The sequence below is a fragment of the Canis lupus genome, chromosome 11 (genome assembly GCF_011100685.1).
Source record: "Canis lupus familiaris isolate Mischka breed German Shepherd chromosome 11, alternate assembly UU_Cfam_GSD_1.0, whole genome shotgun sequence".
Lineage (NCBI taxonomy): Eukaryota > Metazoa > Chordata > Mammalia > Carnivora > Canidae > Canis > Canis lupus.
Genome location: NC_049232.1, coordinates 25,817,542 through 25,840,243, shown reverse-complemented (window position 1 = coordinate 25,840,243; position 22,702 = coordinate 25,817,542). Strand labels below are relative to the sequence as shown.

At 39.3% G+C, this 22,702-nt stretch overlaps 1 protein-coding gene across 3 annotated transcripts; it reads left to right on the top strand.

Moving 5' to 3' along the window:
* The first annotated feature begins 452 nt into the window (after window positions 1–452).
* On the top strand, window positions 453–21,219 carry NME5 (NME/NM23 family member 5). Of its 3 annotated transcripts, XM_038552282.1 has the most exons (7): window positions 453–590; window positions 1,140–1,314; window positions 9,246–9,451; window positions 10,376–10,476; window positions 16,239–16,357; window positions 17,471–17,507; window positions 21,019–21,127. In XM_038552282.1, exons 2-6 carry the CDS (start codon window positions 1,186–1,188, stop codon window positions 17,486–17,488), a joined length of 573 nt encoding a protein of 190 aa, XP_038408210.1. In that variant the 5' UTR covers window positions 453–590; window positions 1,140–1,185; the 3' UTR covers window positions 17,489–17,507; window positions 21,019–21,127. The 3 variants fall into 3 exon arrangements, with proteins under 3 accessions (XP_038408210.1, XP_038408208.1, XP_038408209.1); XM_038552280.1 differs by lacking the exon at window positions 17,471–17,507 and having other exon boundaries at window positions 454–590; window positions 21,019–21,219; XM_038552281.1 differs by lacking the exons at window positions 453–590; window positions 17,471–17,507 and adding an exon at window positions 607–674 and having other exon boundaries at window positions 21,019–21,219.
* Window positions 21,220–22,702: the final 1,483 nt, after the last annotated feature.

The window sequence follows — 22,702 nt, the reverse complement described above, 5'->3', positions numbered from 1 at the left end:
CTTACATAAAATGTCTGGAACGGGATGGTGTGGGATGAGGGGAGAGTGCTTATGATTTGTCTCATTATTTATAAGGTTGATGTAATTAAAGTGTCCTTGAAATGGCTATGAGGGTTAAATAAGATGAGGACAGGGATCCCTGGGTGGCGCATTGGTTTAGCGCCTGCCTTTGGCCCAGGGCACGATCCTGGAGACCCGGGATCAAATCCCACGTCGGGCTCCCGGTGCATGGAGCCTGCTTCTCCCTCTGCCTGTGTCTCTGCCTCTCTCTCTCTCTCCCTCTCTCTGTGTGTGTGTGTGTGTGTGTGTGTGTGTGTGTGTGTGTGTGTGTGTGTGACTATCATAAATAAAAAATAAAAATAAAAATAAAAAATAAATAAGATGAGGACAATGTTGGAAAACGTCTAGTACTCTAAGATTGGCAAGGGGGGAATAAAGAGACTTGTAGTGGCCCCTTCTCTTCATTATAAAGGAACCCAAAGTCTGTGACGCGCTGTGCTGGGATTGGCCCTCTGGAGCCACCGTCCCTGAACTTTGCTTTGGGTCTCTTAGCAACAGGCTGCGGTGGCCCAGCAGGAGTGGGCGGCAGGGTGAGTGCGTACGGAAGGGCTGCTCCCGTGGGGTCTGCGAGTGCACTTCAAATTGGCACTAGGACCTGGGAATGCTGCTTTCCAGTCAGGCCAGATCCAGTGCAAGACCTTCTGGGAGGGGCGGGAGAAGGGCGGGGGTGGGGGGGGGGCGGGGGCAGGGTAGACAGTTCACCAGCAGTTGCGAGAGTCTGCGCCGCACGCAGGCCTTCGGGTTGCCCCTGGCCTCTGTACCTCAACGAAAGTGTTTAGGAAAACCAAGGGCATGAATTAGACATAGAGTAGAAATTGTACTTTTTGTTTATTTATTTATGTAATCTCTACACCCATCCTGGGGCTCGAACCCCAATCCAGAGATGGAGGCACCTGCTCCCTGGACTGGGCCATCGAGGCGAGGCGCACCCCCCCCCCCCATTGTATTATTGAGACTGCTTATCGAAAAAGATTCGGCAGTTTCTAACTTTATAAGCTAATAAAATCAAGCGCCTAATAATGCTGTTTATAATCACAATTACATTAAATTTGGGGTGGGGGTGATGCATGTCATTGCAGTTGATACCTGTGGAGAATCTCCTAAATTGTACCCTGGAAAGGCAGAATGGAGCTATCAATGCCCCCACCTCAGATATATGTAGAAAAAACTTTGGCTATTATCAAACCAGATATTGCTGACAAAGAGGAGGAGATACAGGATATTATTCTCAGATCTGGATTCACCATTGTTCAGGTAACTTCTGGGCATGATGATGATGGTTTTTATTCTCTTTGCTCCTTAAAAAAAAAAAAAAGAAAAAGTTTAAATATGTTAACCTATTCAGTGCTTTAGTGCTTAGTACTAAACTTAGATTTATTTTAATTTTTCAGTATAAAAGTTATATGTGTTAGTTTTAAAGTTTTTTTCAGGGGGTACCTGGGTGGCTCAGTTGGTTAAGCATCTACCTTCTGCCCAGGTCTTGATCCTAGGGTCCCAGGATCTGCATAGGACTCCCCACTTCAGTGGGGAGCCTGTTTCTCCCTCTCCCTCTGCCACTCCCCCTGTTTGTACTCTCTATCAAATAAATAAAATCTTTAAAAAATTAAATAAATTCTTTCATTTTTCAAAAGGATATAAAGCGAGAATTAATTTTTTTAATTTTTATTTATTTATGATAGTCACACACACAGAGAGAGAGAGGCAGAGACATAGGCAGAGGGAGAAGCAGGCTCCATGCACTGGGAGCCCGACGTGGGATTCGATCCCGGGTCTCCAGGATCGCGCTGGGCCAAAGGCAGGTGCTAAACCGCTGCGCCACCCAGGGATCCCTAAAATGAGAATTAAAATTCCTTTTCCTCCTCTCCTCTCTCACCCAAGTCTCAATCTCCAGAAAAGGCAACTACTTAGTGCCTTCTGTCTTTGCAGGATATTTTTTTTCTTTGCAGGATTTTTGTAAGCATTTACAAACATTTCCCCCTATAAAATAGGACAGTCTTCTTCCCTTGACCCCTTTTACAAAGTTGCTCAGTTATTATATCTGAATCTCTCATTCTTCCTAACTTCTGTGTAATATTCCCCTGTGTGAATGAACCACAAGTTATTTACTTGTTCCTCAATTGATGGGCTTTTAGATTGTTGGAATTTTTTTCAATTATTTTTTTAAAGATTTTATTTATTAATTCATGAGAGACACAGACAGGGAGGCAGAGACATAGACAGAGAGAGAAGCAGGCTCCCTGTGTAAAGCCCGATGTGGGACTCGATCCCAGGACCCCGGGATCACAACCTGAGCCAAAGGCAGGTGCGCTCAATCCCTGAGCCATCCAGGCACCCGGAATTTTTTTTCAAAATGGGGGCAACTGGGTGGCTTAGTGGTTGAGCATCTACCTTTGACTCAGGTTGTGATCACAAGGTCCCAGGATCGAGTCCTGCATTGGGCACCCTACAGGGAGCCTGCTTCTCCCTCTGCTTGTGTCTCTGCCTCTCTCTGTCTCTCATGAATAAATCAATAAAATGGGATCCCTGGGTGGCGCAGTGGTTTAGCGTCTGCCTTTGGCCCAGGGCACGATCCTGGAGACCCGGGATCGAATCCCACATCGGGCTCCCGGTGCATGGAGCCTGCTTCTCCCTCTGCCTGTGTCTCTGCCTCTCTCTCTCTCTCTCTGTGACTATCATAAATAAATAAAAATAAATAAATAAATAAATAATAAATAAATAAATAAAATCTTAAAAAAAACAACAACAAACATTTAATGTTTCGGGACACCTGAGTGGCTCAGTCGGTTAAACATCTGCCTTTTGGTTAGGTTGTGATCTCCAGGTCTTGGGACCAAGTCCCTCATCCTGCTTCCTGCTCCCTGCTCAGCGAGGAGCCTGATTCTCCCTCTGCTCCTCCTCCTGCTCCTGTCTCTCTCTTTCTCCCCCTCTCAAATAAATAAAATCTTAAAAAAACAAAAACAAAAACAAAACCATTTAATGTTTTAAGCCTTATCCTGCATTGGTAAAAGTTTGAAAATGTATGTAAGAAGAGTGTTAAAGATGATCAAACAGGGATGCCTGGGTGGTTCAGTGGTTGAGCCTCTAATGTTGGCTCAGGTTGTGATCCCAAGGTCCTCGCAGGAGCCTGCTTCTCCCTCTGCCTACGTCTCTGCCTCTGTCTCTGTCTCTCTGTATCTCTCATAAAAAATAAAATCTTGGGGCGCCAGGGTGGCTCAGTGGTTGAGCGTCTACCTTTGGCTCAGGGCATGATCCCGGATTTCCAGGATTGAGTCCCGCATTGGGCTCCTTGCATGGAGCCTGCTTCTCCTCCCTCTACCTGTGTCTCTGCCTCTCTTTCTGTGTCTCTTTTGAATAAATAAATAAATAAATAAATAAATAAATAAATAAATAAATAAATAAAATCTTTTTAAAAATGAAGATTATCAAATAGAATGGAATATTTTGAATATTCCTTTTTTGTATTATTCCTATTTGAAATTCCAGGTTTTTAATTCTCTTATATTTGTAAAGTGTCATATTGTCTATTTTGTCAGTGCTTTGTTTTTATCTTTTAAAAAGGATTGTATTTATTTTTTTGAGAGAGAATGAGAGCCGGAGAGATCATAGAGGGAGAGAGAGAGGGAGAAGCAGACTTGTTGCTGAGCAGAAAGTCAGATATGGGCCTCAGGGATCATGACATGAGCTAAAGCAGACACTTAACTGACTAAGCCACCCAGGTGCCCCTGTTTTGTCAGGGTTTTAAAAAGAAAACTTCATCTTCAGGGAAGATAAGAAATTTCATTTGAGTTTAGAAGCATAGGTAAAAGCTCGGGATAGGAATGGTACAAGAAAGTGTAAGGAAATAGTGCAGGAATGTATAATGAAATATTTAATATAGTTAAGAGACTCAGGTAAAGAACTTCTTAATAAATGTTAGGAAAGGGCAGCCTGGGTGGCTCACTGGTTTAAGCGCCTGCCTTCCACCCAGGGTGTGATCCTGGAGTCCCAGGATCGAGTCCCGCCTCGGGTTCTGGCATGGAGCCTGCTTCTCCCTCCTCCTGTGTCTCTGCCTCTCTCTCTCTCTCTTATGAATAAATAAATAAAATCTTAAAAAAAATAAAAATTTTAGGAAAATTGGGTAGCCATTAAAAAGGTTGGATTCAAATATACTGTATAACCAGGGTAAACTCCAAAAGGATCTAAGATTTAGATATTTAAACTTAAATGGTATAAATTCTAGAAGAAAAGATACATGAATTTCTTTTTATTCTTCGAGTGGGATAGCCTTTGGGGGACAGCCTTTTTTACTATGATTTATTGTCTGGAAGCCATAAAAGAAAAGATTGACAAAACGATAAACATAAAAAACTGCATAGCCAACTAAACATCATAAAGTAAAAACTTGAGAACAAATGAAACATGGAAAAAAGATCCTCAATTCTTAACACAAAGGGTTAATCTTTCAATATGTGAAGAGTTCATAGAAAAAAGATAAAAAGTTGAAAATGGGTAGAACATGTGGATGGTCACAGAAAAACAAATATGTCTTAAACATACGAAAAGATGACCAAGCTCTAAGAAGGAAAAACACAAAACACTGAGGGTGCCTGGCTGGCTTAGTTGGTAGAGCATGCAACTGTTGATCTTGGGGTTGTGAGTTTGAGCCCCACATTGGGTGTAAAAATTATTTAAAAACAAAATCTTTTTATTTTTTTATTTTTATTTTTTAAAATATTTTATTTTATTTTATTTTATTTTAATTTTTACTTATTTATGATAGTCACAGAGAGAGAAAGAGAGGCAGAGACACAGGCAGAGAGAAGCAGGCTCCATGCACCGGGAGCCCGACGTGGGAATCGATCCTGCGTCTCCAGGATCGCACCCTAGGCCAAAGGCAGGCGCCAAACCGCTGCGCCACCCAGGGATCCCGATTTTATTTATTTATTCATTTATTTATTTATTCATGACAGACAGATATACACAGAGAGGCAGAGACACAGGCAGAGGGAGAAGCAGGCTCCATGCAAGGAACCCGTCGTGGGACTCTAACCCGGATCTCCAGGATCATGCCCTGGGCTGAAGGCGGCGCTAAACAGTTGAGCCATCGCGGCTGCCCAAAAACAAAATCTTTTTAAAAACCCACCACTGAAATACCATCTAGCAAAAATATAAAAGTGAATGGTACAAGTATGGAAGGGAATCTTGCAGTTACCTAACAATATTATATCTATCCTTTGGTTCAGCAGTTCTAACGTGGGAATCCCTGCTGTGACCCATGTATTAATATGAAATGACACATATACAGGTTATTTTTTGCAGCTTTGTTTATTTTTGAGCAAAAGATTGAAAACAAACACAGCCTTAGATTAGTTGAATAGAGGCTCCTGGGTGGCTCAGTTGGTAGAGATGTGACTCTTGATTTGGAGGTTGTAAATTCAAGCCCCATGTTGGGTGTAGAGATCACTTTTTTAAAAATCTAAAAAAAGGGGATCCCTGGGTGGCTCAGCGGTTTGGCGCCTGCCTTTGGCCCAGGGCGCGATCCTGGAGTCCCGGGATCGAGTCCCGCCTTGGGTTCTGGCATGGAGCCTGCTTCTCCCTCCTCCTGTGTCTCTGCCTCTCTCTCTTTCTCTCTTTCTCTCTCTCTCTCTTTGTATCTCTCATGAACAAATTTTTAAAAATTAAAAAAAAAATCTAAAAAAAAAAAAAAAGGGAGGGTGGCCTGGGTGGCTCAGCGGTTTAGCACCGCCTTCTGCCCAGGGCCTGATCCTGGAGACCCAGGATCGAGTCCCACGTCGGGCTCCCTGCATGGAGTCTGCTTCTCCCTCTGCCTGTGTCTCTGCCTCTGTCTCTCTGTCTAATGAATAAATAGATAAAATCTTTAAAAAAAAGGAGGGGGGGGATTGGTTAAGTTTACTCTGACAGGGGCAATACAGTAGCTCAGTGGTTGAGCGTCTACCTTTGGCTAAGGTTGTGATCCCAGAATCCTGGGCTCCAGGATTGGGCTCCAGGTGAGGAGCCTGCTTCTCCTCCTGCTTGTCTCTCTCATGAATAAATAAAATTTAAAAAAAAAAAAAAAAACCTGATGAAACCACCAAATTGATTACTATGCAACTAATTGAAAATGAAAAAAGAGGAACTTCTCCACATTCTGTTACAAAAAGGAAGATGACAGCTGTATATAGCAATCTTTTGTGATAGAAAAATACATATTCATGTTTGCCAGTGTTTGCAAAATGAAGCACTAGGAGATTAAAAATGGTTGCCTATTTGAGGGCAAGGAAGAACAGGGTGAATTAAGACAGGAATGGAAATCTGATTTTTCAATATGCCTTTCTATAGTGTTTTGAATTTCTTATCCCTCTAAGTTTATTTATTTTTTTATTATTTTTTAAAGATGTTATTTATTTATTTATGAGAGAGAGAGAGGCAGAGACACAGGCAGAGGGAGAAGCAGGCTCCAAACCGGGAGCCTGATGTGGGACTCAATCCCAGGTCTCCAGGATCCGGCCCTGGGCTGAAGGCAGCGCCAAACCGCTGAGCCCCCCGGGTTGCCCTATCCCTGTAAGTTTATTACCCATTAAGTTTTGGGGGAAAAAATATTAAATGAAGTCTACAAATAAGATAAAGATAACATATTTAAGTTTTTTTTAGAAGTCCGTATTTTAGAAACAGTGAAAAACTTAAGTAGCTCATGTTAAATATGCCTATGAATCACAAATACTGACACATCTTTATTTTTTTTAAGATTTTATTTATTTATTTGAGAGCATGAAGAGAGGGAGGAGGCAGAGAGAGGGAGAAGTAGGCTCCTTGATGAGCAGGGAGCCGACTTGGGACTTGATCCCAGGACCCCAGGATCATGACCTGAGCCAAAGGCAGACACTTAACTGACTGAGGCACCCAGGCGCCTCACATCATAATTTTAAATAATAGAATCAAGGATTATACTAAACCAGATGGTTTTGTAATTTCTCAGATTTCTTTTTCTTGACTATATGAATTTCAATATGAAAACCTACTTTGCAGTAGTTGGTCCTTGACTGGTGAGAATGTTAATTAGCATAAATACTAATATTTAACACTTTTCCTAATCAGCAGTAAATTTCGTGTTTTTTTTTTTCAGCAGTAAATTTCATACCCAAGAAAGCTTTGGTATAGTGTATGCTTCATTCTTGTTTTAATTGTGATAAAATATATACAACATAAATTTATCATTTTTAGGTGTACAGTTTAGTGATCTTAAGTACATTCCCTTTATTGTTCAGCCATCACCATCCATCTCTTATACTTTTTCTTCATCTGAAACTGAAACTGTGCTCATTACTCACTCACTCTGTTTACCCCTCTTCCCAGACAGGGAAGAATAGTAGGCACTATTCTGCTTTTTTTTGTCTCTCTGACTTTGACTATTTCAGATATCTCATGTAAGTGGAATTGTACAATATTTATTCTTTGTTCTGTATGCTTTTAAAATAAGCTTTAGGGGCAATTGGGGTGGCTCAGTCCATTAAGCATCTGCCTTCTACTTGGGTCATGATCCCAAGTGTCCTGGGATCAAGTCCCACATCGGGCTCCCGGCTCCGAGGGAAGCCTGCTTCTGCCTCTTTCTCTCTCCATCTCTCATGAATAAATAAAATATTTTTTTTTCTTTTTTCTTTTTTTTTTTTATTTTTTTATTTTTTTTATTTTTTTTTTTTTTTTCTTTTTTCTTTTTAATTCATGAGAGACAGAGAGAGAGGCAGTGACAAAGGCAGAGGGAGAGAGAGGCAGAGGCAGGCTCCATGCAGGACTCAATCCCAGATTCCTGGGATCATTCCCTGAGCCAAAGCCAGATGCTCAACCGCTGAGCCACCCAGGCGTTGCTAAATAAATAAAATCTTAAAAAAAAAAAAAAAAAAAAAAAGACTTTCTTGTAGTTGGAAGTCCATTGAACTTGAACCTTTCTTGTTGCACCTAGGGAGACTCTGAAAAATGATGCATCCTTTCAGTAGGTGGCGGTCTATGCTTTGTTACAAAATAAAGTTTCCCCAAAAACCCAAAAAACAAAAAGCAAAATAAAAGTTTCCTTTCCTGATACTATTTAATACTGCTTCTTTTTGTGAAAATATTCACCCAAATTCCAAAATATTTTACCTGGTCCTATTTTGTTAAAGATTTATTTAAATTTGAATGGGAGGAGGGGCAGAAAAAAAAAAGATTTATTTAAATTTATTTGACAGGGAGCACAGGCAGGGGGAACAGGAGAGAAAGAAGCAAACTCCCCACTGAGCAGGGAGCCTGATGTGGGGCTCTAATGCAGGGCTGGGTCCCAGGACCCTGGGATCATGATGTGGGCCCAAGGCAGAAGCTTAACTGACTGAGCCATCCAGGCACTCCTGAAGATTTTATTTTTAATCAGTCTTCACACCCAGGGTGGGGCTCAAATTCAAAACCCCAAGACCAAGAGTCACATGCCACATGCTCCACTGGCTGAACCAGCCAGGCTTCCTGACCTGATTTTTTTTTTTTTTTTAGTATTTATTTATTTGAGAGACAGCATGGTGGGGGCAGTGGATGGGCTGTGGGCAGAGGGAGAAGCAGACACCCTGCTGAGCAGGGAGCCCCATGGGAGGCTTCATCCTAAGACCCTAAGACCTGAGCCCAAGGCAGACCAACTGAGCCACCTAGACACTCCAGAATTACTGATTCATTATCCATTTTTTATTTTTGAGAGAGTGAGCATGAGGCAGGGAGAGGAGCAGAGAGCAAGAGCAAGGGAGAAGCAGACCCGCTGCTGAGCTGAATCCTCCCTACCCCCCAGCTGAAGGCTCGACATCAGAGCCCTGAGAAATCGGAGCTGAAGTCAGACACTTAACCAAATGACTCACCTAGGTGCCCCTCATTATCAATTTGTTTTTTTTTTAAGATTTTGTTTATTCATGAGAGACAGAGAGGCAGAGACAGGCAGAGGGAGAAGCAGGCTCCATGCAGGAAGCCAACATGGGACTCAATCCCCGGTCTCCAGGATCAGGCCCTGGGCTGAAGGTGGAGCCAAACCCCTGAGCCACCCGGGCTGCCCTACATTTAGCTTTCTTACCTCTCCCTTTCTTTGTAATACAAAAATCTCAAATTTATAATCAGATTAGTATTAATTTCAAGTTATTAATGACTTAATTATTATTGAACTGTCATTTTAAATACTTTTGTTGACTTTGTTTCTCTTATAGAGAAGAAAACTGCATCTCAGCCCTGAGCACTGTAGTAACTTTTATGTGGAACAGTATGGGAAAATGTTTTTCCCCAATTTAACAGCTTACATGAGTTCTGGACCACTTGTTGCCATGATATTAGCTAGACATAAAGCCATCTCTTACTGGAAAGAACTTTTGGGACCAACTAATACCTTAGTAGCTAAGGAGACACACCCAGACAGGTAACTTTCCAACGGGGAAAAATGGAATCCAACTATAAAAATGAAAAAAACAACAAAAAACACTCCCAAAACTGATTGTAATAGCAGTTTATTTTCATTTGAAAGTTTTCCTAAGCCAACTTTTTGGTTTTTTATTTGGGATGAGGGTAGAGTCAGTTTTACATTTTAGGTATAGAAATGTTTATCTTAATACCAAGTACCCCAAAAGTCCTCAGGGAATGTCTGATTTATGACTGATTAGACTAATTCTCTCATCCTTGAATTAAACTGCCACTGACATAGGATTTTTCCATAGGAAAATTGGCATGGCTTTTTAAAATAATTTTGGTAGTAGAAGGCCGGAAAACCAGATTTTCAGCATTATCATCAAAGTTTGGAAACCAGGGAGGACATTGAATTCTTACATTTTTTAATATATGTTGCCCTTTCACTTCTCACAAAGCAACACCTCTTCACCCAACAAATTCCTATTTTCCAATGTATCCCTCCTGCAGATTTAAATATAGTTGACACTCATCTAGATAGATTTAACCTTAAATTCAAAATAGATTAAAACCGGGATCCCTGGGTGGCGCAGCGGTTTGGCGCCTGCCTTTGGCCCAGGGCGCGATTCTGGAGAGCCGGGATCGAATCCCACGTCGGGCTCCCGGTGCATGGAGCCTGCTTCTCCCTCTGCCTGTGTCTCTGCCTCTCTCTCTCTCTGTATGACTATCATAAATAAACAAAAATAAATTAAAAAAAATAGATTAAAACTTCCATATGTGAGAGAAGTGGCAATGCTTCTGTAAAATTCCTAAGTAGAATGCATATGTAAAGAGTAAGGAAAGGCTATCACATTGGGTGTTCATCATCTCTAACGTACATTTATTTATTTATTTATTTATTTATTTATTTATTTATTTATTTTTTCTAACGTACTTTTAGTCTAAGGGCAATTTATGGCACAGATGACTTAAGGAATGCACTTCACGGGAGCAATGATTTTGCCGCAGCAGAAAGAGAAATTCAATTCATGTTTCCTGATGGTGAGTTACTGATGAGTAATTTAGTCAAGTACATGTCCCTGTTGCTTGCTTTTTCTTTCATTTGGGTGATGTAGCTAGGAAAGAACAGAGTTTTTCTCTGTATATTTTGTCATATTTTCAAGTTATAGTTACTTACAGTCTTGAGACCAAGAATGTAAAACTCAATATTTCCCTCAGAACTAAATTGGTCCTGTGGGGAATCTTTTGATGTTTACTTTTTTATTAGCCATGTTTAGGGTTTCTCTTCTCCTTTGTTGCAATTCCTGAAGTTCTCCCTAATGCATAAGTTTGTTACACATGACAAAAGCAGTCTCCCTTGGAAATTATGATAGATTTCTCACTTTCTCTCATAGTTTATTGTGAAATTAGTAGGTCTCAGGCCCTTTTTTGTTCCCTTCCTGTTATGGAAGTTGTAAATCTTTAGATGTGGGCATAGTAAGGAACAGCATTGAGGTTTTTAGTTTGTTTTCAATAATATGTTTAGGGCAGCCCAGGTGGCTCAGTGGTTTAGCACTGCCTTCAGCCCAGGGTGTGATCCTGGAGACCCAGGATCGAGTCCCACATTGGGCTCCCTGCATGGAGCCTGCTTCTCCCTCTGCCTCTCTCATTCTCTCTCTCTGTGTCTCTCATGAATAAATAAATAAAATTTAAAAATAATAATATTTTTATATCCAGAAGAAAACTTGGTGATTTCTGTTACAAAGAAAAAGATGTAAAGCCTTGGGAAGCTTCAAATATTTTTTTGGCCTATTATTTTTCTCTTAAGTCATTTAGGCCTATACCTTAGTATTTTCTACTGATGATTTATTCAAAGAAAATAAATCAGTCTTGGAGATTTAAAAGTCCTGAATCGGTGGGCAGCCCGGGTGGCTCAGTGGTTTGGCACCGCCTTCACCCAGGGCCTGATCCTGGAGACCCGGGATTGAGTCCCACATCAGGCTCCCTGCATGGAACCTGCTTCTGTCTCTGCCTCTCTCTCTCTCTCTCTCTCTCTCTCTCTCTCTATCTGTGTCTCTCATGAATACATAAATAAAATATTTTTAAAAATAAAAGTCCTGAATCTTTTTTTTTTCCTTTTTAAAAAGATATTTATTTATTTAAGAGAGAGCATGAGTGTGGGATGGGGTGGTGGAGAGAGAGAAGCAGACTCCCCCTGAGCAGGGAGCCTACTGGTCACCCAGATGGGGCTCATCCCTGGGATCATGACCTGAGCCCAACTGAGCCACCCATGCAGCACTATAGGTCCTGATTCTTAGACAAACAAAAGCTGATGGGTTTTGTTTTGGTTTTTTAGCTATTGATTTTTATTTATTTTACTTTCATTTTTTAATTTTTAAGTAATCTCTACAGTGAATGTAGGTCTTGAATTCATGACCTTGAGATAAAGAGCCTCATGCTCCACCCACTGAGCCTGCTGGATGCCTCACAAAAACTGTCTTATAGGTATCTGTACACGAAAGGATTTGCCTACTTACATATTTTATTGTTATTGATCTAATTTTTATCATATGTCTCTTCCATTAGGGTATCTTTTTCTTTGGAATTATTGTGGAAAATTTCAAACATCAAAAGTAGACAAAATAATATAATAAATTCCTATAATAAATTCCTAATGAACCTATCACCCAACTTAGATAATTATGATCGGTCTTATTTCATCTATAATCTCTTCAACTTCTCATGCTTCCATATTATTTTAAAGTACATCTCAAACATGAAATGTCTTTTTAATGTGATAGTACTTTAGATTTAGTCCTACTAGTGAATTACATCTTTCCTCTGACTCCAGGCATCTAACCTCTGAGTTTTTCTCTTCTCATCAGTAAAATGCAAATATTATTAGTACCTTCCTACCTACTAGGGATATTGTTAGGGTTGAACGTATAAATGCATGTAAAATTCTTAAGAGTGTTTGGTGCATATGTGCTCAACTATTAACTGCTATTATTGTTTTGTTTTTTCTAGTCCTTTTTGGGGGGAAGCACTTCTTACTCATAGGATTATATCCCTAAACTGGTATTTTAGATTGCTTTTGATTTTACCCATTAATTTGTCCTCTTAACATGAGTTTAAGAGACATAGTTAGACATTTGAGAAGCAGCAGTTGTAAGATAAATATAAATGATTACCTGCCATGCTGCAGATCTTTTCTGTGAGATTGTGAAGTTCTTTGGAGTAAATTCTCAGGGTTTGGGGTATGAGCTCCCTCTTGCTTACCAATCAGTCAAGAATCATGTGCAAAATCTTGTATGAGGAGTCCCTCAAGCAAGCCATAAAGATATTCAGACATGTTCCTAACCTTTGAAAAAAAAGTAGTGCCCTTACCTCTCCCTTTCAATAGAGATGGCTAATTCATGGCTTTGCTATATTCCATTCCTTAACAAATTTATTGAATTACCTACTATGTGCCAGAAATATGAAGATGAATAAGAATATGTCCCTGCTCTCAAGATGAGCATATTTTAAAAATCTATAAAAATAATACAATATATAAACTACAAATGTCATTAGAAATCTTCAAAAACTGCCATGAAGGTTCATCTGTGTAAGAAACATGAAAACATTCTTTATTTTCACATTAATTTACCCAAACCTAGTTGCTAGACAAATAATAAATAACCAGCAAAAATATATAGAGGTAGATAGGCACCTGGGTGGCTCAGTCAGTTAAGCTAATGACTCTTGATTTCAGCTCAGATCGTGATCTCAGGGTTGTGGGGTTTAGGCTTTCAGCAGGGAGTCGGCTTCAGGATTCTCTCTTTCTCTTTGTCTCTCTCTGACCCACCCACCCCTCCTTGCTCATGTGCACTCTATTTCAAATAATCTTAAAAAAAATGTAGAAACAATCTAAAAATGAAAGAAATAATGTCATTCACAATAGCATCAAAATAATAAATACTATTTCACTCATAGGTGGGATTTACAAAACAAAATAAACAAAGAAAAAAGAGACCAAAATACAGTCTTAGAAACAAACTGTTAAAAAAAAAGAAGAAAGAAAAAGAAAGAAAGAAAGAAAGAAAGAAGAAAGAAAGAAAGAAAGAAAGAAGAAAGAAAGAAAGAAAGAAAGAAGAAGAAAGAAAGAAAGAAAGAAAGAAAGAAAGAAAGAAAGAAAGAAAGAAAGAAAGAAAGAAAGAAAGAAAAAAGAAAACAAACTGTTGGTTACCAAAGAATAGCTGGGTGGGGGATGATGAAATAGGTGAAGGGGGGATTTTTTTTTTTAAGATTTATTTATTTATTCATGAGAGAGACAGAGAGAGAGAGAGAGAGAGGCAGAGACACAGGCAGAGGGAGAAGCAGGCTCCATGCAGAGGTCCTGATGTGGGACTCGATCCTAGGACCCTGGGATTACGACCTGAGCTGAAGGCAGATGCTCAACCACTGAGCCACCCAAGCATCCCAAAGGGGGGGATTAAGAGTACACTTGAACACTGAGCAATATATAGAATTGTTGAATCATTATGTTGTATACCTGAAACTAGTATAACACACTGTGTGTCACTTATACTGAAATTACATAAATAAATAATACTTAGGAATAAATTTAACAAAAGAAATGCAATTCTTATACACTGAAATGCATAAAACACTAATGAAAGAGGGACACTGGATGGCTCAGCGGTTAAGCATCTGCCTTTGGCTCAGGGCATGATCCTGGGGTTCTGGGATCAAGTCCCACATCGGGCTCCCTGCATGGAGCCTGCTTCTCCCTCTGCCTGTGTCTCTGCCTCTCTCTCTGTGTCTCTCATGAATAAACAAATAAAATCTTTATTTTTTTTTAAATAAAATCTTTAAAAAAAATTACTGAAAGAAGTGAAAGACTATCTAAAATAAAGAGACATCCCGTATTGATGGATTAGAAGAGTCAGTATTGTTCGGATGGCAGTTCTTTCCAAACTGACCAATTAATTTAATGCACTTCCTATCAAAATCCATACATTCTTTTATGTAGAAGTTGGCAAGCTGATTCGAAAATTTATATGGAATTGCAAAAGATTTAGGCAAGGTAAAACAATTTTTAAACAGAAGAAATAAGTTGGAGAGCTTCCACTAATCTTATTTCAAATCTTACTATGAGACGACAATAATTAAGAGATAATTAAGACAGTATTTTACTAGATATTTAGATTATGAAACAGAAGTGAGAATCTAGGAATAAATCCTTACATTTATGGTCAGTTGATTTTCAACAAAGGCACCTGGACAGTCTGATGGGGAAAGGATGATCTTTTCTGCAAATGATGCTAGGACAACTGAATATCCACATGCAAAAAAAGAAAAGAGAGAAAGAATTCAGATCCTTGTTTCACACCTAATACAAAACTTAACAATGGATCATAGACCTAAACACAAGAGCTAAAAATATCTAGAAGAAAACATGGAAAATCTTCATGATCTTGGGTTGGACAAAGGGATTTTTTTTAATATGACATCAAAAACATGATACAAAAAACTATTGATAAATTAGGCTACCTCAAAATTAAAAGAAATATGAAGATGAATAAGAATATGTCTCTTTTGGGCAGCCCTGGTGGATCGGCGGGTTTAGTGCCGCCTCCAGCCCAGGGCGTGATACCGGAGACCTGGGATCGAGTCCCACATCAGGGTCCCTGCATGGAGCCTTCTCCCTCTGCCTGTGTCTCTGCCTCTCTCTCTCTCTGTGTCTCTATGAATAAACAAATAAAATGTTAAAAAAAAAAAAAAGAATATGTCCCTTTTAATGTTTCAAAAGCCAACATTAAAAATATTGAGGGGACGCCTGGGTGGCTCAGAGGTTGAGCATCTGCCTTCAGCTTAGGGCGTGACCCCGCCAGGGATCGAATCCCGCATCAGGCTCCCTGCAGGGAGCCTGCTTCTCCCTCTGCCTGTGTCTCTGCCTCTCTCCCTCTATGTCTCTCATGAATAAATAAATAAAATCTTAAAAAAAAAAAAAATTGAGAAGGGATCCCTGGATGGCTCAGCGGTTTGGCGCCTCTCTTCGGCCCAGGGCATGATCCTGGAGTCCCGGGTTGAGTCCCACATCAGGCTCCCTGCATGGAGCCTGCTTCTCCCTCTGCCTGTGTCTCTGTGTCTCTCATGAATAAATAAATAAAATATTTTAAAAAATAATAAAAATAATAAAAATATTGAGGTTAGCCACAAACTAGTAGGAAATATTTGCAAATCATATGAAATAAGGGACGTTTATCTAGAGTTTATGAAGTTTTCAATTTTTAAAAAAGATTATTATTATTATTATTTTAAGATTTATTTATTTAGGGCAGCCCGGGTGGCTCGGTGGTTTAGCGCCACCTTCAGCCCAGGGCATGATCCTGGAGACCCGGGATCAAGTCCTGCGTCGGGCTCCCTGCACGGCGCCTACTTCTCCCTCTGCCGTGTCTCTGCCTCTCTCTCTCTCTCTCTGTGTCTCTCATGAATAAATAAAATCTTGAAAAAAAAGATTTATTTATTTATTCATGAGAGAGAGAGGCAGAGACATAGGCAGAGGGAGAGGCAGGCTCCTTACAGGGAGCCCAAAATGGGACTCCATCCCAAGACGTGAGATAACACCCTGAGCCGAAGGCAGATGCTCAACCACTGAGCCACCCAGGTGTCCCAGTGCTTGTGTGTGTTTGAACAAACTATGTATGCTATGTGTCTAGTTCTGTTTTTTATGAAAAAAAAAACTTTTATAAGTATCATCTACTAAAATTTCTTTCTTTGTAATGATTATATAATATTTCATCATTTGTGTTTTAAGGGGAATACATTTGTATTTGCAGTGATTATTGAGCCCATTCCAGTTGGACAAGCTGCTAAGGACTATTTAAATTTATATGTAACACCAACTCTGCTTCAAGGACTCACAACACTTTGTAAGGAGAAACCAGCGGATCCTTTTGTAAGAACTCTTTTTATTCACACTAAAGAAGTTGTCTATAGTTTTCATATTTAGAATATTGTATTTTTTTGAAACAGTGGAAGTATTAAGAGCATTTTAAAAACCATTTCAGGGATCCCTGGGTGGCGCAGCGGTTTAGCGCCTGCCTTTGGCCCAGGGTGCGATCCTGGAGACCCTGGATCGAATCCCACGTCGGGCTCCAGGTGCATGGAGCCTGCTTCTCCCTCTGCCTATGTATCTGCCTCTCTCTCTCTCTGTGTGTGACTATCATAAATAAATAAAAATTAAAAAAAATAAAATTAAAAAAAAATTAAAAAAAATAAAAACCATTTCATATACATTTTAGATACTTATATATAACTTTTGATTACTTATTCTTTTGTTGCATTTTAACTCTTTAAGAACATTGTTCCTATAAAGCAAAAAAACAACAACATTGTTTCTATTTTTTCTTTTTTTACAGATTTTACTTATTTATTCATGAGAGACAGAGGCAGAGACACAGGCAGAGGGAGAAGCAGGCTCCATGCAGGGAGCTCAATGTGGGAATCAATCCTGGGACTCCAGGATCACACCCTGGGCCAAAGGCAGGCACCAAACCACTGAGCCACCCAGGTGTCCCATCAACCATCAACAACATTGTTTCTAAATTTTTTTTTTTTTTTTTTTTTTTTATGATAGGCACACAGTGAGAGAGAGAGAGGCAGAGACACAGGCAGAGGGAGAAGCAGGCTCCATGCACTGGGAGCCCGATGTGGGATTCGATCCCGGGTCTCCAGGATCGCGCCCTGGGCCAAAGGCAGGCGCCAAACCGCTGCGCCACCCAGGGATCCCAACAACATTGTTTCTAAATACATTTTCAGTTACTATGGCCTTCAAATGCAGAGCATTGTTTTGGGGTATAATTTATATAATCAAATGATAAAATTAGATATATATTTGAATTTTGTTCAACATTTTAATTTTTAATGATATCTAAATTTTTCCATTGAAAATATATTTATTCATGTCCCTAGGTACCTCAGCATTGTTCAGTCAGGTGGAAGAATAGTTGGGTAAGAGGAACTAGTAGGTTGTCCAGGGCCATATGTCTTCTCTGCTCCTTCCTTGCAGGTCCTCCCACTCATTTGAAGACTGAGAGATAATCAAGGAAGGTTATTTCACTTATTTATTTTTTAAGTAAGCTTTATATCCAACATGGAGCTTGGAACTCACAACCTCAAAATCAAGAATGACATGTTCTTCCCACTGAGCCAGCCAGTCACCTCAGTAAAGGTTATTATAATTACCAACCGTGACAAAATATCTCTAGCCTCTGTTACCATTCTAAAAAGGAATCCCTGGGGATCCCTGGGTGGCGCAGTGGTTTGGCACCTGCCTTTGGCCCAGGGCGCGATCCTGGAGATCTGGGATCGAATCCCACATCGGGCTCCCCGCATGGAGCCTGCTTCTCCCTCTGCCTATGTCTCTGCCCCTCTCTCTCTCTCTCTGTGTGACTATCATAAATAAATAAATAAAATCTTTTAAAAAATTAAAAAAATAAAAATAAAAAGGAATCCCCTTTGGAAGACAAAAGATTTAATCTCTCCTACTAACTTTGTCACTTTTACCAAAAATAAAAGATAGGCAGGTTTTTCTCTTTTTTTTTTTCCTTTTATGTATTTTTCTTAAATATACCCAATGTGGAGGTCAAACTCATAATCCCCCGAGATCAAGAGTCACACACACCCTACTGACTGAGCCAGCCAGGTGCCCCTAGATAGGTTATTTCTTTAATAGACATTTTCATCGTGACAAAACATATGTTTATTTAGTAAGAAACCTGATACTACTGAAAAATGTAAAGAAAAGAAAAAGATACCCCTGGCTCCATTTCCTAAGCCTGTCTTTGAAGTCATTTTGCCTGGATTCAACTCTGATTCCAGATATCTAACCTCTGAGTGTTTCTCTTCTCACCAGTACAATGCAAATAGATTAATACCTGCCTACATAATAGAGATATTGTTAAGGTTAAATGTATAAATGTACAGGGGGTGCCTGGGTGGTTCAGTCAGTTAGGCACTTAACTCTTTTTTTTTTTTTTTTTTTTGAAGATTTTATTTGACAGAAAAAGAGAGAGAACAAGCAGGCGAAATGGAAGGCAGAGGGAGAGGGAGAAGCAGGCTCCATTTGGAGCAGGTAGCTCAATGCAAGACTCGATCCCAGGACTCTGGGATTATGACCTGAGCTGAAGTCAGATGCTGAATCAACTAAACCACCCAGGTGCTCAGCATCTGACTCTTGGTATCAGTTCAGGTCTTCATCTCAGGAACATGAGTTCAAGTGCCACATTGGGCTCCATACTGGGTGTGGAACCTACTTAAAAGAAAAAAAGGGGCAGCCCTTGTGGCCCAGCGGTTTAGTGCGCCGCCTTCAGCCCAGGGCATGATCCTGGAGACCAGGGATCGAGTCCCACGTCAGGCTCCCTGCATGGAACCTGCTTCTCCCTCTGCCTGTGACTCTGCCTCTCTCTCTCTCTCTCTCTCTCATGAATAAATAAATAAAATCTTAAAAAAAGAAAAAAGTATGAATGCATGTAAAATTCTTAGAATGTCTGGTGCATACATGCTCAAACATTAACTGCAATTTTTTAAAAAAGATTTTATTTATTTATTCATGACTCAGAAAGAGGCAGAGACACAGGCAGAGACACAGGCAGAGGGAGAAGCAGGCTCCCTGCAGGGAGCCTGATGTGGGATCCCAATATTTATTTTTACCTAACATTAACATTTACAAATGCTAGCTACTAAACACACCATTTGATACTTTTTACCTTGTATACTCAATATTTATTATAAGTTATTAAATAACACCACAAACAAAATTGCTCTGTTTTAAAAGAAGAGCTTATGGCATTTTCTTGAACTGATATTTTACAGTTTATTAATTGATCACATATAGATAATAGTTTAGGTCGTTTCTACTCTTTTGTTATTATAAACCGCCAACAGTGAATATTTTCATTCATATGTCTGTGTACCCTATGTCTATAGGATAAATTCCTACAAATGGAAATAGTAAAAAAAAAAATGCTATTTTTAAAATAATGTTGTTTGATGTGTTTGATATGTACAATTTTAACTTGGATGAGTATTGCCAAATTTTGTAGTGATTATACCATTCTATACTCTGGTTAAAAGTGGATGAGAGACACCTGGGTGGCTCAGTGGTTGAGCATCTGCCTTCAGTTTAGGGTGTGATCCAGGGATCGAGTCCCATATCAGGCTCCCTGCATGGAACCTGCTTCTCCCTCTGCCTCGAATAAATAAATAAAATCTTTAAAAAAAAAAAAAAGTGGATGACAGGAGGCTCCTGGGTGGCTCAGTCGTTGGAACATATGACTCTTGAGTTTGGGGTCATGACTTAAAGCTCCACATTGGGTGTAGAGTTTACTTTAAAAAAAAAAAATGTAGTGTCTGACTGGCTCAGTCAGAAAAGCATGCAGCTCTTGATCTCAGGATCATGAGTGTAACCCCCACAATGGGTGTAGAGACTATGTAAATAAATGAAAAACTTAAAAAAAGAAAAAAGGAATGAAATCAGAAAATTCTCCAAGTTTGTTTTTTGTTTTCATGATTGTTTTCTATATTCAGAGCCTCTTGAAATTCCATATGAATTTGAGGATTGACTTTAACATTTCTGCAAAACCATTTGTTAGGAATTTCATAAGGATTGGATTGAATCTGTAGCTCACTTTGCATAATAATGACGTCTTACCAGTATTAAGTCATTTGGGGCACCTGGTTGGCTTGGTCGGTGGGGCATGGGATGTTTGATCTCAGGGTTGTGAGTTCAAGTCCCACGTTGGGTATAGAGATTACGTTAAAAATAACATTAAAAAAAAAAAAAGAAAAAATAGTATTAAGTCTTTCTATCCATGAACACAGGTTATCTTTACATTTACTCAGGTCTTTAAATGTCTTTTAGCAACATTTTAAAGTTTTCAGTATACAAGTTAGTTAAATGTACTCCCAGATTTTTTTTTAATGCTACTGAAATGAAAGTTATTACTTATTTTCCTTTTTGAGTTATTGCTGATATGTAGAAACACAAATGATTTTTTTTAAAGATTTTATTTATTCATGAGAGACACAAAGAAAGAGAGAGGCAGAGACACAGGCAGAGGGAGAAGCAGGCTCCATGCAGGGAGCCCCACGCGGGACTCGATCCCAGGTCTCCAGGATCATGCCCTGGGCTGAAGGCGGTGCTAAACCACTGAGCCACCCAGGCTGCCCAACACAAATTATTTTTGTGTTATCTTTTCACCTACAACTTTGCTGAGTTCATTTATTAGTTGTAGTAACTTTCTTGTGGATTCTTTGGGATTCTATATGTAGGATCATGCCATCTGTTAAAAGGAGATAGTTTACTTCTTTTCCAATTTGGATCTATACTTCACAATCTTGCATAATGCAAAACTTAGTGTTTCAGTTTTTTAATGGTCATTTTCTCATTCTCAGTGATTTTGAAAACTAAGTTTTAAATTGATATATATTTATACTACTTATAGTGTAAGTTTGTATATATAGTATAAATTTATATCATTCATAGTATATATTTATTATTTATATAGTATATATATTGAAATGTTTATTAAGAGTTTTTTTTTCTTTTTTCCATAGATTTGGCTAGCTGATTGGCTACTGAAAAATAATCCCAACAAACCAAAGCTTTGTCACAATCCAGCTGCAGAAGAACCCTAAAGTTCCTCAAAGAACAAATCACTATCTTATTGTAAAATACATGCTTCTACATTAAAACAAACAAACCTTCCTAACGGTTTAAGTAACTACGTGCAAAATAAATTGTTTTTAAAAATATAAGTTTTAAAGAATGTGTTTTGTGTATAGGATAGCATTTTCTAAGGTAAAATATAGCTTTAGGGTATGATTTTTATTTTCCAGTAAAAAATTGATTTTATCCAGAAGTATTTAGAATATTAATGAGACAAATGTAAATTTCTTGTGATCGTAAAGTGGTATCCAATTAAGAGAACAGCAATTAATTTGTATAAGACACATTGGGGGTGCCTGGGTGGCTTAGTTGGTTAAGTGTCTGCCTTTGGCTCAGGTCCTGATCCTGGGGTCCTGGGGTCCTGGGATTGAGCCTCACATCAGGGTTCCTACTCAGCAAGGAGTCCTTCTCCCTGCCACTCTCTTGAGTGTCTTGCAATCTCTTTCTCTCTCTCTCGTAAATCTTTTTTTTTTTTTTAAGATACGAACAATTTTTTTTTAAGATTTTATTTATTTATTCATGACAGAGAGAGAGAGTGAGAGGCAGAGACACAGGCAGAGGGAGAAACAGCCTCCATACAAGAATCCTGATGTGGGACTTGGTCCTGGGACTCCGGAATCAAACCCTGAGCCAAAGGTAGATGCTCAACCACTGAGCCACCCAGGTGCCCCTCGTAAATCTTTAAAAATAAAAAACACACATTAGAAACAACTGAAGATGAAAAGTCCATGTACCAACAAAAACCTACTTTAGATTTCTTTGCTGCTTGACATTCCCCTACTGTGCCAGGCAAGGGTAGTGGCTGCTGAAAATGCCACCAGGACAGGGCTAGCTAAAGACACATTTGATAGGGTGTTAACTATATAGAAAATGACACTGTACAGTTTAAAAACAAGTTTCCCACAGTTTTACATTTCACTTTTTTTCTTCAAAAGGAGTAAGTTGTATACTTTAGAGATGAGAAAGAAAGTAGAACCCACTTATTTATCATCATCATCATCATCATCTTCATCCTCCTCCTCATCCTCTCCATCTTCTAATCCTTTTTCTAATCCTTTTTCTGGTTTTCAGCTTTGAGGACTCTTTTTTTTTTTTTTTTTTTTTTTTGAGGACTCCTTTTTTTTGTCACATAAACTTATTTTTATATTTTATATTTCATATTTCAGCAATTTATCTGCTTTATCTATTTCTCCTCAGCAGCCATGTTGTCCTAAGACTGCTTGTCATCTGCAGCAATGCTATTCCACATCTCTCCCTGTTCCTTTGCAGCATGACCAGTGCATAGGCAGGATGTTCTCCTTGGATCAGGGGCATTACTCAACAAGACTCAATGTAGCCTCTTCGGTGCATCTGGATCCTTGAACTTTGTTTTTGTTTCTCCTTTAGGAAGAATGCAGTTATCCATTTCTTTTGCAACTGCCTTGTCTGCATTTGCCATGTCTTCAAAGTTACCTTCCTCTTCAGCAGACATGTCCTTCTACCTCTCTGGGCACTTTTTGTAAAACTCTGAGAAGGTGACAAGTATCTGGTTGCTTCTCGTGCTCCTCTTGGCAAGTTTGCACAAAGAATGCC